Below are 15,988 nucleotides of genomic sequence, written 5' to 3'. Positions count from 1 at the left end.
GCACAATACATTATTTCTCCCATTTGATATCTTCCACTACTGCTTCAATAAAATTCTCTTCAAAAGTTCAATTTATTAATAATACTACTGAGGATAACATATGCATTTATGAAAACAATGCCTATATTTTAACGTAGTATCACCTAAGATTAATTATTAAGATAAATTTTCCTAAAATAATTGACTATTCAACAACAAATTGAAACTATTACTAGTTTGGGAGAAAAACAGACTGATAAATGTAGGTTTAATATCTATGCAACTTAATATGTATATTAAAAGCCTCCAAAATTAATACGAAACAACTAAATTACACTAAAAACAACTCAAAAACCAGCTATAAAAAGAAATGCATATTCAGATCACAGAGAAAATATTCTCAGTAACTACTCCCTAGAGATTTTTTATGTGAAACATCCGGTTTTCTAAATGTACAGATTATAAATTCCACAATAAAATACAACCATGAAAACCTATAATATGAGGATATGATTCAAAGACCTATACCTGATGGTTCATCATTTTTAAATTCATCATTAAAATGATTTTAAAATGATTAAATGATTTTTAAAAATGTGACAAGCATCATTAAAATGATTTTAAAATGATTAAATGATTTTTAAAAATGTGACAAGTTTTTACCCTTTCCTCTCTTCTTTGTTCTCCTACCTCACTCACTGCATATTTAAATAGGAAGAAAGAAAGACACAATCTTTCATACATTTACCTCACCAAAGGGAGTGAAAAACTGCACAGTGTTTGCATCTTTATCCTGAGTGCTGGCCTTCTGGGAGCCTGCCACAGCCAACACGCTGCCAGTGTGGTTCCACTGGATACTTACCACATGCATGCCAGTATCAACCAAAACAGGATCTAGTCAAAAAGAAAAAAATGAAGTAACTGTGGTAAAACACTTAACTGGGAGAACTTTATAATCTTAAGAACAATTTTAAAATCTGTTTTAATTCTCCATATTAAAAAAAAAAAAAAAAGGAGTTCCCACTGTGGTGCAGCAGAAACAAATCTAACTAGTATCCATGAGGATGTGGGTTTGATCCCTGATCCCTGGCCTCGCTCAGGGTGGCATAGGTCACAGACATGGCTTGGATCCCGCATTGCTGTGGCTATGGTGTAGGCTGGCAGCTGCAGCTCCAATTCGATCCCTAGCCTGGGAACTTCCATATGCCGCATGTGCAGCCCTAAAATGACAAAAAAAAATAAAAATAAAAATAAAATAATAAAAATCAAAAAAAGAAAAAATACATACTTTGGTCATTCTCGTGTCTCATTATTTGGCATCTCCCATTGTCAAAACAAATTGCAAGGCAGGGGCAATCTGGCTCCACGTAGCCTTCTGTGCCATGGTACCAATGAATTCCAGCAATACTGATTGCTCCGGTGACATTCACTAAACAATTCAATTTCATTTTCATCTAAATAAAATCAGTTAGGTAATATTTTATATTTTCAAACAGATCACTAGGAACAGAGCATTATAGAAAGAACACTGAAAAGAGAATTTAAAAATCTGGTTTTGAATGCAAGCTCCATCACTTTTACCAACCATGGACAAATCACTTTACCTGAGTTTCAGCCTTTCCCCGTTCATAAAATGAGGATTTAAAAAACTCGTAGAGTTTTTATGAGACTCAAATGAAAAGAGGTATACAAAAGCACTCCGAAAATAGCAAAAAGTCATGTAATAGTCAGTTACTATCACTTCCATCAATGGATAGATTTAGGTAGAAGTCTTAACCCCCACTAAACAAAACTGCCCCATAAGTAACATCAGAGATCTATCATAGCTATAAATCGCACAAAGCCAGAGTTTTTCTTGAGATTATGCTGCCTGAACCTATTCTACTTTGCCTTCTCTCCAGGACCTGGTTTTTGTCCCTTACTATTTAAGTCTTCCACCCCTTTTACAATCTTTAGTAGCTTGTCACAAAAAATATCTCTGGTGTCTTATGTAAACTTTGGCTTCAGGTATGGGAAGACACAAAGATTAAAGTGACATCATCCTACTCATCATTCCTCATCCCTCAGTTTCAATACACTGAAGTCTTCTCCTTTCCAGCTACCAGAAAACTAAAACTACAAGCATTAATTTACCTCTAAGCAACTCGGGTTTTTAAAAATGAAATAAAACAAAACAAAACAACTTTTAGAAGATTAGGAGAAAACCTGAATTGAAGACTTTCTTGATTACACACACTATCATAATAAATAAATGCATATACATATATGAGTGATATATAAAATAATCATATAAAGTTGTATAAATAAAAGTAAAGGATATATATACTTACTATAAAATTTCCTTGATTATCGTAAATGTGTATTTCTCCATTTGCCATTCCAAAAAGTAAGATTTTACTATCTGCGGACCATGCTACATGGCATAACTGTATACCCTTCAGGTCTTTTCCCCAAATGCGATTCCCTAAAACAAACATAAAACGTAATTATTTCATGCATTCATGATTCTCCAGCAACAGCTCTAAAAATCTCTGTCTCCCGATCTGGTGTTCACTCCCCAGATGGCCCTTGGGTTTTTCATCTATTCCAATGGTTCAAGTGACCATCTCTATACTGATGGTTCCCAAAACTATGCCTTCAGCCCAGATATCGCTGAGCTGCAGATATGTATCTACTGTGGCCCAGACATATTTACTTGGATGTCCTATGACATGACAAGACGAACATGGCAAAAACTGAAATCTCCCCTCAAAACCAGCCTTCTTCCCACATCTGTTATTTCAATGAAGGGTACCGCCATCCACGCAGTTGCCAAAGCTAAAAACCTGGCTATTACCCTAGACACTCCCATCTTTCATCCACATCTCAATCAATAATAAGGTCCTACCTCTTCCACCTCCTAAGTATCCTCTAAAATATATCTATTTACTTCCATCCTCTTTGTCATTACCCTGGTTCAGGCTGCCATCATCCATCACCTGTCACCTAAACTGCCACAGTAATTTCCTAACTGGTACACCTGCCCCCACTCATCTTTCTTTCCTTTCTCCTTTCTTCATATTGCAGACCTAGAGATGTTTCTAAAGAACAAATATACGATCACATTTCTCCCATTCCTAAACCTTTTCTTTGGCTTCCTAATACTCTTAGGGTTAAGTCCAAACTCCCTTTATAACCTATAATCCATGTGCTCTGCCCTCTGCTGATCTCTCTGATATTATGACATACATTTCTTCTCCCTTTAGTGTCACTATACAGATTCTCAACACTGTTGCAGTACCCCACACACGGCTAAGTTCAACTCCTCTGGACCTCTCCAAATGCCATCTCTTAGGCCAGGACATTCTACACACCAACCATTCTTATGGCTAATGCCTCAGCATAGACTTCACTTCCTCCAGGATGCCTTCCTTGATGCCCCCAAGTCTAGGTTACATACTTCTACATGTTGCTGTGTTCTCCCTGTCTCAGCACCTATCACAAGGCACTGTAACTGCTTGGTTACTTATCCATCTCTCCTGATCTAGATCTGGAATATTTGTTGTTGTTGTTGTATCTAGTACCTAGTACTACAACTGCCATTTTATAAGCTCTCAGAAACAGAACTTACACACACAAAAAATGTATTTTTATGAGTTCCCATTGTGGCTCAGTGGTTAATGAGTCTGACTAGGAACCATGAGGTTGTGGGTTCGATCCCTGGCCTTGCTCACTGGGTTAGGGATCCGGCGTTGCTATAAGCTCTGGGGTAGGTAGCAAATGTGGCTCGGATCCCGAGTTGCTATGGCTCTGGCGTAGGCTGGCAGCAACAGCTCCGATTAGATCCCTAGCCTGGAAACCTCCATATGCCGTGGGTGTGACCCTAGAAAAGCAAACAAGACAAAACAAAAAATGTATTTTTAAATAAATTATTTCTCTAATAGAGTTTCTTCCTAAAAGGTGCAGGCTCTTCGAAGCCTCAGGGTTATCTATGAACTAGAACTTTAAAGACAGGTTTTAAGGCTACAAAACACAGCAAACGATGGCATGCTCAGTTCTATTAAGATTGAATGACAGATGATCATTTCACAATATATAAAAATATTGGGAGTTCCCGTCGTGGCGCAGTGGTTAACGAATCCAACTAGGAACCATGAGGTTGCAGGTTCAGTCCCTGCCCTTGCTCAGTGGGTTAGTGATCCGGCGTTGCCATGAGCTGTGGTGTAGGTTGCAGACGCGGCTCGGATCCCGCGTTGCTGTAGTTCTGGCGTAGGCCGGTGGCTACAGCTCCGATTCGACCCCTACCTAGCCTGGGAACCTCCGTATTCGACGGGAGCGGCCCAAGAAATAGCAAAAAGACAAAAAAAAAAAAAAATTGAATCATTATATTGTATACCTGAAACTAATGCTATATGTCAATTTTATCTCAATTTTTTAAAAGTGATCATTAGGTCTCTATATACTTTTTGAAACTAAAATCTATATATTCATAAAACAGTCTAACAAGTGTAAAGATAAATCATATAATTAGGTGTACAAATTTTAAATAACTCTGAAAAATTCTTTTTTTTTCCAGTGCTACTGCATGAATTTTTTTTTGGCCACCCCGCAGCATGCACAAGTTCCTGGGCTGGGGATCCAACCCAAGCCACAACAGTGACGACGCCAGATCCCTAATCACTAGGCCACTAGGAAACTCTAGGAGATTTTTTTAATAGACTATTTTACTTGAATGTACTTAAAAATAAGTGATTCTTGTGGCACAGTGGTTAACGAATCCGAATAGGAACCATGAGGTTGCAGGTTCGATCCCTGGCCTTGCTCAGTGGGTTAAGGATCCGGTGTTGCCATGAGCTGTGGTGTAGGTTGCAGACACGGCTCAGATCCCACGTTGCTGTGGCCCTGGCGTAGGCCAGCAGCTACAGCTCCGATTGGACCCCTAGCCTGGGAACCTCCATATGCCACGGGTGCGGCCCTAGGGAAAAAAAAAAGAAAAGAAGTGATTCTTAAATGTCATCAAATTGTACAGTAACTATTTTCTCCTTTCACATTTATTTTCCTGTCAGAATGCTAACATACGATAACTTAAACCTCAAAAGATCAAAAATGTGGGCTAAATCTTGATTTTAGCTCTGGGTGCAAAAAATGCATTACCATCCACTGAACCAACTATCACAGCCCCGTCCTCGTACACAATGCAGATCTTCTGTCCGTCGGCATTCCAGCTCATACTTCGAACCACTGATTTATTTCTATTGTTGATCATCTCCTCATACCAAGAGCCTGTTTTCACAAATAAAAAAAAATTACAAGTCAAAACTTCCACATCTGGCACACTGTAAATCAACCATACTTTTAATTAAAAAAAAATGGTTTTTAAAAATTTCACATCTAATAAACAGAACTTCAGAGTTGAAAACACTCCATAAAATATACTGTGGGATAAATAACTGCAAAGTTTTCTACAACCTGAGACATTAAATTATAAAATCTTCAAACCCAACCGAACAAGATGAAAAATTAACTTAGGCCTTGACTAATAATTGCTTCAAAGATTATCACAGAAAACACAATAAATGCCCACCTTTTTTTTCCCTCTCTTTCTTGCTTTCTTTCTTCCTTCTTTCTGTCAATTAGAAAATAAAACTTCACTTGCTTTTGAAGGGCCAAAACAATTGATTTTTCTCAAAGCCTGACCTTTCCCACTTGAGTACACCTCACACGATAACCAAGGAAAAAAACAGAATAACCACAAAAACTTCCTATGCATGCGTAAACTCTCCAATGATTAATTATAGGTATATTAAATAAAAGCATACTGTGGAAAAACTCTAAGACTGCTTGAAAAAAAATTTTAAACAGTTCATGTCACATCAGTAATATCACGTTACCCGTGCTGAGAGACAAAAACGTTCTCGTGCATGGGCTTAGGGTGAGATGCGACGTGTCTCAAGGTATAACCGAATATAAGGCAGATCACCAGGCTAGTCTGTCTTCTTTTTGCGTTTTGCAAGGCCTGGCTTCATTCTGGTCTAGGAAACTCTGGCCTGAAGCCCAGAAAATAACATGTAATGTGGAATAACTAGTCAGAGCAGGGTATTACCATCAATCGAGACAGAGGCTTGACTGATGGTAATACACTGAAGGTTTCTGAAGAGGACCTACTTTGGAAAAAGACAAAGTTTAATCTCCTGTATTGCCACATTCTACTCCCTACACACACACACACAGACACACACACACACACACAGACACACACACACACACACACACACACACACACACACACACACACACACACCATAAACTTAAAAAATAAATCAATTTGTGGACTACAGCAAGAATTTTTAAAAGGTATATATCCTAAATAGGTTTAATAGCAATACCCATGAACTAAGGTACCCTTTTCCCTGAGAGGTGATGGCTACAGGCCTGAAGAGAACACGTATGATGAGTTATTTTCTGGGAATAGCAATGTACCTAAGTTAATCCTTCTCTAGCTCTCCCTTGTGGGCAAAAGGCACAAATTGTGAGCCAGTCATCAGAGCTGAGATAAAAATCTATATCCATGAAAGAAAAGCAAGTTTGAAATGACTCTTTAAAAGAAATGCATTATTGTTTTGGACTTCCTCATAAACGTTCTTTTATCCACTGAACTAACTCTAGCCACTGACCAGAGAGGAACTAATCCTTAATGGAAACCTGGAAGAAAAAAAAAAAATCTATCTCAAGCAGAAACTGTTCTGCCAAGAGTCTAAGTTCAGTTGAGAGATAACCAATATTTGCATAATTCACTTTCGTAATGCAAGGTCACAGTTGAAAAGAACTAAGGCCAAAGGGAAAAGTAGGAAGCCATAAATCCAGAAATATCACCCCTGTGAACGCCTACTGCTGGTTAAAAAGAGTCTATTTCGAAGCAGTTATTTCCCCCTTCAAATACTGTAATCCATACTCCAGTTTGTGAAAGGTTAAATAAGCTCTCCTGACATACCTCTGCATAACATCCAGACGATGATAAGCCCATTTTGATCACTGGTAGTCAACTTCTGGTATTGTTCATTCCATGTTACAACTTGAACAGAACCTAAAAAATGATAAAACAATTTAGGAACTAAAAAAAAAAAGCTACAATTCACTTCAAAATTATATTTGTATAATAGACACCAAGAGCATGTTAAAATCAATACTGTTCCTGGGCAACTAACTCGTCTTCGGTATTACTCAAACATGTTCACAGAATGCAGTTACTATCATCACTCACTTCTACAAAAGTGCATAATACTAGTTTTCACGTTTATTCCTATTGCATGTTAGCTACAAGAGCTGCCATACATCTGATGACAGGAACAAATGTAAGAAGATTTACCCAATGTGCCTGACTCCCAAGGATCATGATGTCCAAAGGACACCATACTAAGAACATGTTATTTTCATTTTTGCATTAATTAGATGGTTGCTAAATACTTAGAGATAATACTACTTAAATACGATTTTAAAATTTACATGACTCACCACTATGACCTTCCAGAGTCTGATTCATAGAAAGGTTACTAGGAGCTGCAAGACCCCTCAATTTTGCATCATCTAAAAAGCAAAAACAAAGAATACTATCACAAATACTTAAAAAAGGACAGATTATAAGATTTTTACTTTTCTTGCTTTTTTGAAAAGGAGTTCCTATTCCTGGATAACATTAGGAAAATCTTTTTTTAAATATGCCCCACTCTGATCTATTTTTCTCAAAGTAGAAACATGGAAAATAACATGTACCCCCTTGCAAAGATCTTATTCTAGCAAAATAAAGCAAAATGTATAAAAGATCATTGTTTCAGTATATTACATATATTAGTAATTCTTATTGCTACTTATCCTTTCCCGAAAGGTAACAAATAGAAATATTTATGTATCTTGATAACACACAAAAAAATTGAGAACTCTAAAGCGTAAGAGAGATTAAAAAGCAAAGAATCTGCGCACTACAGCATATTTTAATTGAGAACTTTTCAAAGGTATATACCGTTAACATTTTAAAAACAACACACATGGGAGTTCCCGTCGTGGCGCAGTGGTTAACGAATCCGACTAGGAACCATGAGGTTGTGGGTTCGATCCCTGCCCTTGCTCAGTGGGTTAAGGATCCGGCGTTGCCGTGAGCTGTGGTGTAGGTTGCAGACGCGGCTCGGATCCCGCGTTGCTGTGGCTCTGGCGTAGGCCGGTGGCTACAGCTCCGATTCACCCCCTAGCCTGGGAACCTCCATATGCCGCGGGAGCGGCCCAAGAAATAGCAACAATAACAACAACAACAACAAAGACAAAAGACAAAAAAAAAAAAAAAAAAAAAAAAACACAACACACATGAACTGAGGTATGCTTTTCACTTAATGACGATGGCTACAAGCCTCAAGAGAACATGTTTTGTAAGGGATTCACTGCACATTCTTTAGGTATGGAGTCGGTCTGGATATGAACATCTCTAGAACAAAGGTAAGAACCTTTGTGCATCAATCTTGCTTCTCTAGGCAGGTTGGAAGCAGATGGCTACAGTTGGCTTGTATGGTCTTAGAACACTTTTTTCTGACCAAAATATCTGCTTTAGGGTGATATCTCCTCTCGTGGAGATGAGTAGATTGCACCCACTGCAGCAATGACCGGAAAAGCAAGAGATGTCATCTCTCATCAGGGCCATTACCCCTAAACCCCACCACAAGTAACTCTGGCAACCCTCTAAAGACCTTTAGCAGGGAAATGACATGATCTGGTTCTGGGTTTTTGTTTGTTTGCTTGCTTAAGATCACACTAGCTGGAGTGTGAAGAATAGACTAAAAGGAGGCAAGAGACAGCGAAGGGAGGGAAACTGATTCTCACAGCAGCCTCGGTGAGAGATGACAGTGGCTGGGGGTAGAGAGGTAGAAGGACGCGAGGAAAAGGACGGATTCAGATGCTCTTTGGAGACAGAAGCAGAGGGTTGTTGACGAAGGTGATGTTAAGGAGGGAAGGGGGAGCTTCGAGCTTGAGCAGATGGGGGAAATTAAGATATTTACTGAAATGGAGCAAAGCGAAAGAAGACACATGGAAGAAGGCCAAAAATTCAGTTTTAGACACGGTGAGGAAGAGATGAATGTGAAAGATTCTTGCGGCAATGTCCAAGTCTGGAAAATCAGGACTGGGCTGGAGATAGGTATTTAGGAGTCATCACTCCATAGATGGCATTTAAAGCCATAGGAATGAAAGAATAAGTCTAAAGAGAATGTAAAATGAAGAGAGCTCTAGTTTAAAAAAAAAAAAAGACTGAGAACTTACCAGAGAGGAAAGGAGGGGAAAGCAATATGTATAAATACAACAATAATTTTTAAAATTTCAATGCTCCTTTTGTCTTGAAAAATAATGGTTCAAGGAGTTCCCGCTGTGGCACAGCAGCTAAGATCCAGCTTTGTCTCTGTGGCAGTGAGGGTTCACTCCCCAGCCCCACGCAGTGGGTTAAGGATCTGGCATTGCTGCAGCTGTGGCTGGGATTCAATTCCTGCTGCTGATAAGAACATAAGCTGTCTATTAGATTTGGAAGAGGAAAGTCACTGGTGAGGGAGAGAAGAGAGAGAGAGCGCAGACTGATACTCAAAGGAGAGAGAGGGAGGATTACAAGTAATGAGATCCATGGAAAGTTAAGAGGTGGGTTCCAGCAAAACATGTGGAAGTAGGCCTTTGAGAGGTTACCCACCTCCCCATCTTAACATTTAAGATGTAAAAAGCTAGGGGCAAATGCTGCTTCTAAGGCTTTCTGCAAGGGAGTGCAAACTGGGAATGTGGCCACAGGGAATGGAAAGTAGGGCAAACTTGCTAGAAGGTAAGCTGTCTAAACATGTGAAAACTTCTATAAATATATATGACCTTTGGTCAAGTGAATTCTACCTCTAGAAATTTATCCTAGAAAATAATTAAAGGTTCACGCAAAGAAATCTCTTTGGCAAATTTCTCTAGATATGAAGATATTGTTGGAGACAACCTATGTGGTGACATCTAAATGTTCAATGCTAGAACTGGTTAAATAAATTATGGTATATACCAACGTAATGCAATACTAAACAGCCACTAAAATGATGCTATAGATGGTGTTTTATTGATGTAGAGGATTGTTGTATTACATCAATGAAATGATAATAACAGCTCTTTTGTAGCTAAGCTCCCAAAGGACACTTACAAAGTCACATCTTTAGCGTAACACAGTGCTTCAAATATACTAGGCACACAACATCTGCTTACTGTTACTGGAGGGCTCTGTTGCATCACAACTATTAGTTTTAAATACAACGGACTGATCTTTTAAGAATCTTCCAGCCATATTTCTCACATTTATCTCCTTCAACGTGATTTACACTCCTTATTAAGTTCCAAAACCAATAATTTACTCCATATTCCAAGCCTCTCAAGAATCTATGTTCCATCTTGCTCACTGATTTCAAAGAGTACTCTAACCACACTTCATCAAAAGTGCAAAACAGGAAAAGAAGTATTTTTTTTCTTGAAAAGCCTTCAATATTAAACATAATGAATGCATTTCTTAAGGTAACTAAAACTTCCTACATATTTTAAGCAAAATAAAAATATGTATATAGACATATATACATATGCACATCTATATTTGAGAAACATAACAGGGGCAAAATTTATTTTCTTATAACACAATTAAGAAAATTAAAGCATTAGAGAGATTAAATTACTAGACATCAGAAGCCAAACTCTAATTGGCACATAAGTATCTACCTCCCAAATCTGCCTTTGATTTCATATAATTAATCTGGCATGCCAAAACAAAACAATCTTCTCTCTTTGCTCATGCTGTCCATGAGCCCTCTGTGTAGTGGTTAAAAACAAGGACTTGAAAGTGAGACAAAGTTTTGATGGAAGAAATTTCCACATATTGAGGTACGGGAGAGTCATTCTGGTTTATATATTATTTTATTAAACTTCATGCTAAGTCGAGTTCCTGCCGTGGCACAGCGGAAACGAATCCGACTAGGAACCATGAGGTCACAGGTTCAAACCCTGACCTCGCTCAGTGGGTTAAGGATCCAGCATTGCTGTGAGCTGTGGTGTAGGTCACAGATGTGACTCGGATCCGGAGTTGCTGTGGCTGTGGCGTAGGCCAGCAGCTGTAGCTCGAATCCGACCCCTAGCCTGGGAACCTCCACATGCCTTGGGTGCAGCCCTGAAAAGAAAAAAAAAAAAAAAAAAAGCAAAAACTTTGTGCTAAGTAGAACAGAGTGTTTTATAGCCTAGCAGACATATCTTGTACATCTGGTTTAACCATTAAAGTGTACACTGTCCAGAAGTAAAGAATCACCATTCTGAAGATAGAGATCAATGCCTTCCTTCCTGGGATGTCAATGCCAGCTCTCCTTTGATGATAAGGCTCCCTTCCCAGGAGCCAAGGGCATAGTGACTCACCATGGAGGAAGCAGTAAACCACTGTCATGTCTCATGCTCTTTATTCTGACCAGAGATAAAACCATGCTGAAAACCCTCTTCTTCAGAACAGTTCCTCAGCCGCTCTGAGAGGCTGCCTCCACAGCTATAGTCAGTTTGACTCAAATGAAATGTTTTTCTATTACCGTTATTTCGAATCTTAGCTGTGTCACTTATTTCCTGTGTGACCTTGGGCAAACTGTTAACAGATCAGCACCTCAATCTTCTCATCCAGAATACCTTACCTCTCAAGATTATTACTAAACTGTAAAGCACTGTTACTCAAAGTGTGGCCTGAGAACCAGCCACACCAGTATCACTGGAAATGCAAATTCTCAGACCCCATTCCAGATCTACTCTGGGGCAAGAGCCCAGAAATCCATTTGAACAGCCTCTTCAGATGATTCTTAGCCTGATAAAGCTTGAGAAGCAATGCTGTAAGGAATCCAAAAAATTATTCCTTACTGAATAATTCAGTTCAACTCATTTTACAAAAGCGTGAACTAAAACCCAAAGATACTCAGCAACTTGCTGAAAGACATTCGGAAGTCTTACAACAGAGCTAAGGTTCCAACTCCAATCTCCTTATCTAAGACTACACTTTAGATTAGGGATTGTCTAACTTTCCAACCTAGAGCGACACTAAATACTAAAGAAATGTGAAGCTGTTTGCTATGATTCCAGAGAACTAGAAAAAAAGAGAGCTCAAGCTGTAAAACACAAGGGATTTATTAATAAAAATGTTTTAATTCCACTTTCTGTTCTTGGAAACTAGGTACATACTTATTAGCACATCTGAAGAGTGGAAAGGATGACAGAGGCCTGTAAACAATTTGCCAAAATGTGAGATTTTGTGACCTTAGTGAAATGCTGATTCACATCATTTTTATTAGCCTCAATAATATAGCACAATAAATAACACTTAGCATAAGGCAGCATAGTGACTTAGTTTTCATTCTTTGTTCTTTTTCACTTTCCATCAATAACTTTAGCAAAAACCTTCTGATGTTTACATTGGATATTCTCTGAACTTTATTGAGAAAATACTCTAGAAAAACACCTCCAAATATCTGGGGTTTTGTTTTTTTTTCCTTTTGAAAGAATTAGAATTGCATTCTGACAAACCCCATGAGCAAATCTCACCGAACAAATGATTTTCTATCAAGTTCAAAGATTTTGGCTTATGTTCATTTACCTGTCTGTGTCTCCAATTTCAAAACTTTCAGTAATCCATCTTCACCACCACAGGCTATGAATCCTTGGTCCTTGTTCCAAGATATACATTTCAGCTTCACGTTATTGGGAATAGAAATCTGAAAAGTAACCACAGCCATTCTCACAACTTTCCACGAAGGGGCTGGGAATGAGTCTATGGGAGATGAGCGCCGAAGAAGAAAAACGGCCAGCCTTGAGAACGTGAGCCTTATGAAAATTAGCATAGTCCCCTGAACTGCCCCAGGCCCCACATTTGTAAAAGAAAGAAAGAAAGGCAAGAGAAGGGCCGTGACTGAGAACGAACCCAACGGGGAAGTGACCTGATGCATTTTTGAAAGCAGGGGGCGTGTAACGGTGGCATAAATCTATACCGTCAAGCCACATTCCCTTTCCACACACCCTTTGGCTACATTTTTATTATTACTTTTCTCCTCCCCAGAAGCCCGGGATGATCCAAAGAATTTAAGTCACCCGAATCGGCAACAGGTAGAAACACGCAGTGCTCTGCCCTCACCCCCTGGCCCCCGCAAAGGACCTAACCAGGGGCAGGAATGAGAAAGAATTGTGCGAGAGAGCTGCTGGCTTCGCTAAGGACTATTTGGGACTGGGGGACTGGCAGGAGGAGGTCCCAGGCTGGATCATGCAGGAATGCGGGAGGAGGGATGGCGAAACGGCGATCTGGACGCCCGGCCTCTCGGGCAGGATGCGGGAACGCCTGCAGGACTAGAGATGGGAGGGGGAGCGAGGACAAACCCTGGGAAACTCACTTTCTTGCTCAGGTAAAAGAACATCCTAGGAACCCTGAGAGGACGACCCCAGCAGTCAAGGCCTGCAACGGGAAACTTCTAAGCAGCCAACTGCGAGCACCAGCGGCTCTTGGAAGCTCCCGTCGCCCTGGCAACCGCCAGCGCCCGGTCGCATCCGGGGCGCCAAAGGACACTTCCGGTGTCGCCCTCGCATCGCCAGGCGTCCTGCGCCTGCGCGGACGTCGGGGGCGCGGTGGTAGAGCCGGGGTCGCGGGCCCGAGTGGAGGCTGTACTTGGTTGTTGTGCTAGTGGTCCTTTGTGCCCTGCCCCGGGGCCGGACGGCGTCCCTCAGCGCCCTGTCTCGTCGCCTCAGCTGCCCTCCGTCCACGCGGGCTCCGAGGACCGGCCACACCTCGGACGGTCTCGGTGGAACTCGCCCGGGTTGTCTGCACCAACACAGGAGGAAAGGCACCCTTTCAGATGAGGTCGTAATGACGGGGTGTTTTGTAAGCCCCAAGGGGCCAACATTGTTGAAAGGGAAACGTTTTTGACTGCATTTGGTAGCCTGGCGCCGTTGGCCAAATGGAGGCACAAACGTGTTTTCTTTTTTTTTTTTTTTTTTTTTTTTTTTTTTTTTTTTGCCTTTTTTGTTGTTGTTGTTGCTATTTCTTGGGCCGCTCCTGCGGCATATGGAGGTTCCCAGGCTAGGGGCTGAATCGGAGCTGTAGCCACCGGCCTACACCAGAGCCACAGCAACGCGGGATGCGAGCCGCGTCTGCAACCTACACCACAGCTCACGGCAACGCCGGATCCTTAACCCACTGAGCAAGGGCAGGGACCGAACCCGCGACCTCATGGTTCCTAGTCGGATTCGTTAACCACTGTGCCAGGACGGGAACTCCACAAACGTGTTTTCGAAGCTTGCAAACCTTCCTTTGGGGATTAGCCCCCCGGAATAACTTGGGTGTTGGAGAGTTTGTTAATTCTCTTTGTTTTAGAACTTTTTAGTGGTTTGCTTAAGGTGTTACTGCAGCCCAAGGATCCCGATAAAAAACATGTGTGATAAAAAGAATGTATGTGAGCATGTCATTTCTTTGGGGGCATAGCCTTCCATCTTTAATTGAGGTGTTTAGGATTTTCTTGCTTGCTGTCGCCTATTTTATAGTCTTCTTTTTTCTACCTTAGTTCTTTCTTCAATTCTCTTTGTCCTTTCTGAATGCTTGGAGAGTTACCGCCACAATTTTCGACATAGGGCAGAAACGCCCATGAAATTATGTAGTCTCACCTATTTTCTCTTTCTGGTTTTCTCTTATACTTATTTGTGGCTAGCACTGTTGATTTGTAAATCTAACATGTGCTTTACGCTGCGGTAGCTAATTTCCCCACCTAGAGCCATTCCCTAGATCAGGCAAATAAGGTCCAAATTCTTTGACCGAGGTCTCTTGCCTCACCCAGCATACTCAAAAATTGACAATGGTCCTAGTGCATTTTCCATCAAATCTAAACCCCGGATAAAATCAGATCTTCCATCAATCCTAAAATGAAGATTTGGTGTCCCCACTTTAAGCAAGCCAATGTGCTTTCATCCCACCATTCCTGACTGCCTAGAAGGCCATTTAATATATCCTATGATTTCCTACCCTCTTGGCCAGTTGTGCCTAGTCAAACAACACAAATCAGGTCTCGCTGAGAAATTCTTTCCAAACTTAACCCCCCCATCCCATTCAGATAATATATTTTTTATTTGTTTTAAAATGTATGTGTATTTTTCTTCAGCATCAGCTGTACATTCCTAAGATATGTTGGCACCCTGATCACGGGCTCCCTATTACTGGAGTCAAGAAAGAAAAAAAAATCAGTTACTATTTAAGTCAAGGGATTCCAATCAACTGGCCAAGGTTAAGATGTGATTAGGGAGTTCCCGTCGTGGCGCAGTGGTTAACGAATCCGACTAGGAACCATGAGGTTGCGGGTTCGGTCTCTGCCCTTGCTCAGTGGGTTAACGATCCGGTGTTGTCCGGTGTTGCCGTGAGCTGTGGTGTAGGTTGCAGACGCGGCTCGGATCCCGTGTTGCTGTGGCTCTGGCGTAGGCCGATGGCTACAGCTCCCATTCAACCCCTAGCCTGGGAACCTCCATATGCCGCAGGAGCGGCCCAAGAAATAGCAACAACAATAACAACAAAAGACAAAAGACAAAAGACAAAAAAAAAAAAAAAAAAAAAAAAAAAAAAAAAAAGATGTGATTAGTTGAAGCTACCGATGGTCACACTTTTGAAAATTCATCTCTCTTTAGATAGTTTCCCCAGTTTTTGCACAAGCTCTCATTTATTCCTCCTATAGAACCATTTCTTTGTGATGTATTCATATAACTGATTGTGTTCTCAAATGAGTTTGAAAAATAATACTTGCTCTATGTCAGGTTTCAAAAATGTTGAGAAATAATAAAATATGTTTCATATACTGTATACTGCCTTGATGTGTTCATTTTTCATTTCTCTTTACAGTTTATATTTTTGATTTTGTGCTCTTTCTGGGTTTATATCTATAGGTTATATTTTCTTTTCAGGTGCGTATATTAATGTACCCTCATCATTATTTTATCTGCCTTC

General features: G+C 40.4%; 1 protein-coding gene across 4 annotated transcripts in view; it reads right to left on the bottom strand.

The window, feature by feature from the left end:
• WDR35 (WD repeat domain 35) overlaps positions 1 to 13,550 on the bottom strand; it is a 59,116-nt gene extending 45,566 nt beyond the window's left edge. For 2 of the 4 annotated variants that reach the window (XM_085019952.1, XM_085019953.1), the window contains exons 1-9: positions 13,401 to 13,550; positions 12,614 to 12,731; positions 7,471 to 7,542; positions 6,950 to 7,042; positions 5,543 to 5,584; positions 5,113 to 5,241; positions 2,310 to 2,443; positions 1,268 to 1,433; positions 728 to 873 (exon numbers count right to left, since the gene is read on the bottom strand). In XM_085019952.1, the coding sequence (XP_084876078.1) occupies positions 728 to 873; positions 1,268 to 1,433; positions 2,310 to 2,443; positions 5,113 to 5,241; positions 5,543 to 5,584; positions 6,950 to 7,042; positions 7,471 to 7,542; positions 12,614 to 12,731; positions 13,401 to 13,424 (924 nt within the window). In that variant the 5' untranslated portion in view covers positions 13,425 to 13,550. The remainder of the gene's footprint in view (positions 1 to 727; positions 874 to 1,267; positions 1,434 to 2,309; positions 2,444 to 5,112; positions 5,242 to 5,542; positions 5,585 to 6,949; positions 7,043 to 7,470; positions 7,543 to 12,613; positions 12,732 to 13,400) is intronic. The other 2 variants (XM_021087810.2, XM_021087811.2) reach the window with 1 other exon arrangement.
• Positions 13,551 to 15,988: the final 2,438 nt, after the last annotated feature.

Source organism: Sus scrofa, chromosome 3 (genome assembly GCF_054392235.1).
Source record: "Sus scrofa isolate SSC_HxYL_T2T_F1_AM1 chromosome 3, Sscrofa_HxYL_maternal_Yorkshire_Landrace_v2.0, whole genome shotgun sequence".
NCBI classification, from domain to species: domain Eukaryota; kingdom Metazoa; phylum Chordata; class Mammalia; order Artiodactyla; family Suidae; genus Sus; species Sus scrofa.
The sequence above is the reverse complement of the archived record's forward strand: the minus strand, read 5'-3'. Positions and strand labels throughout refer to the sequence as shown.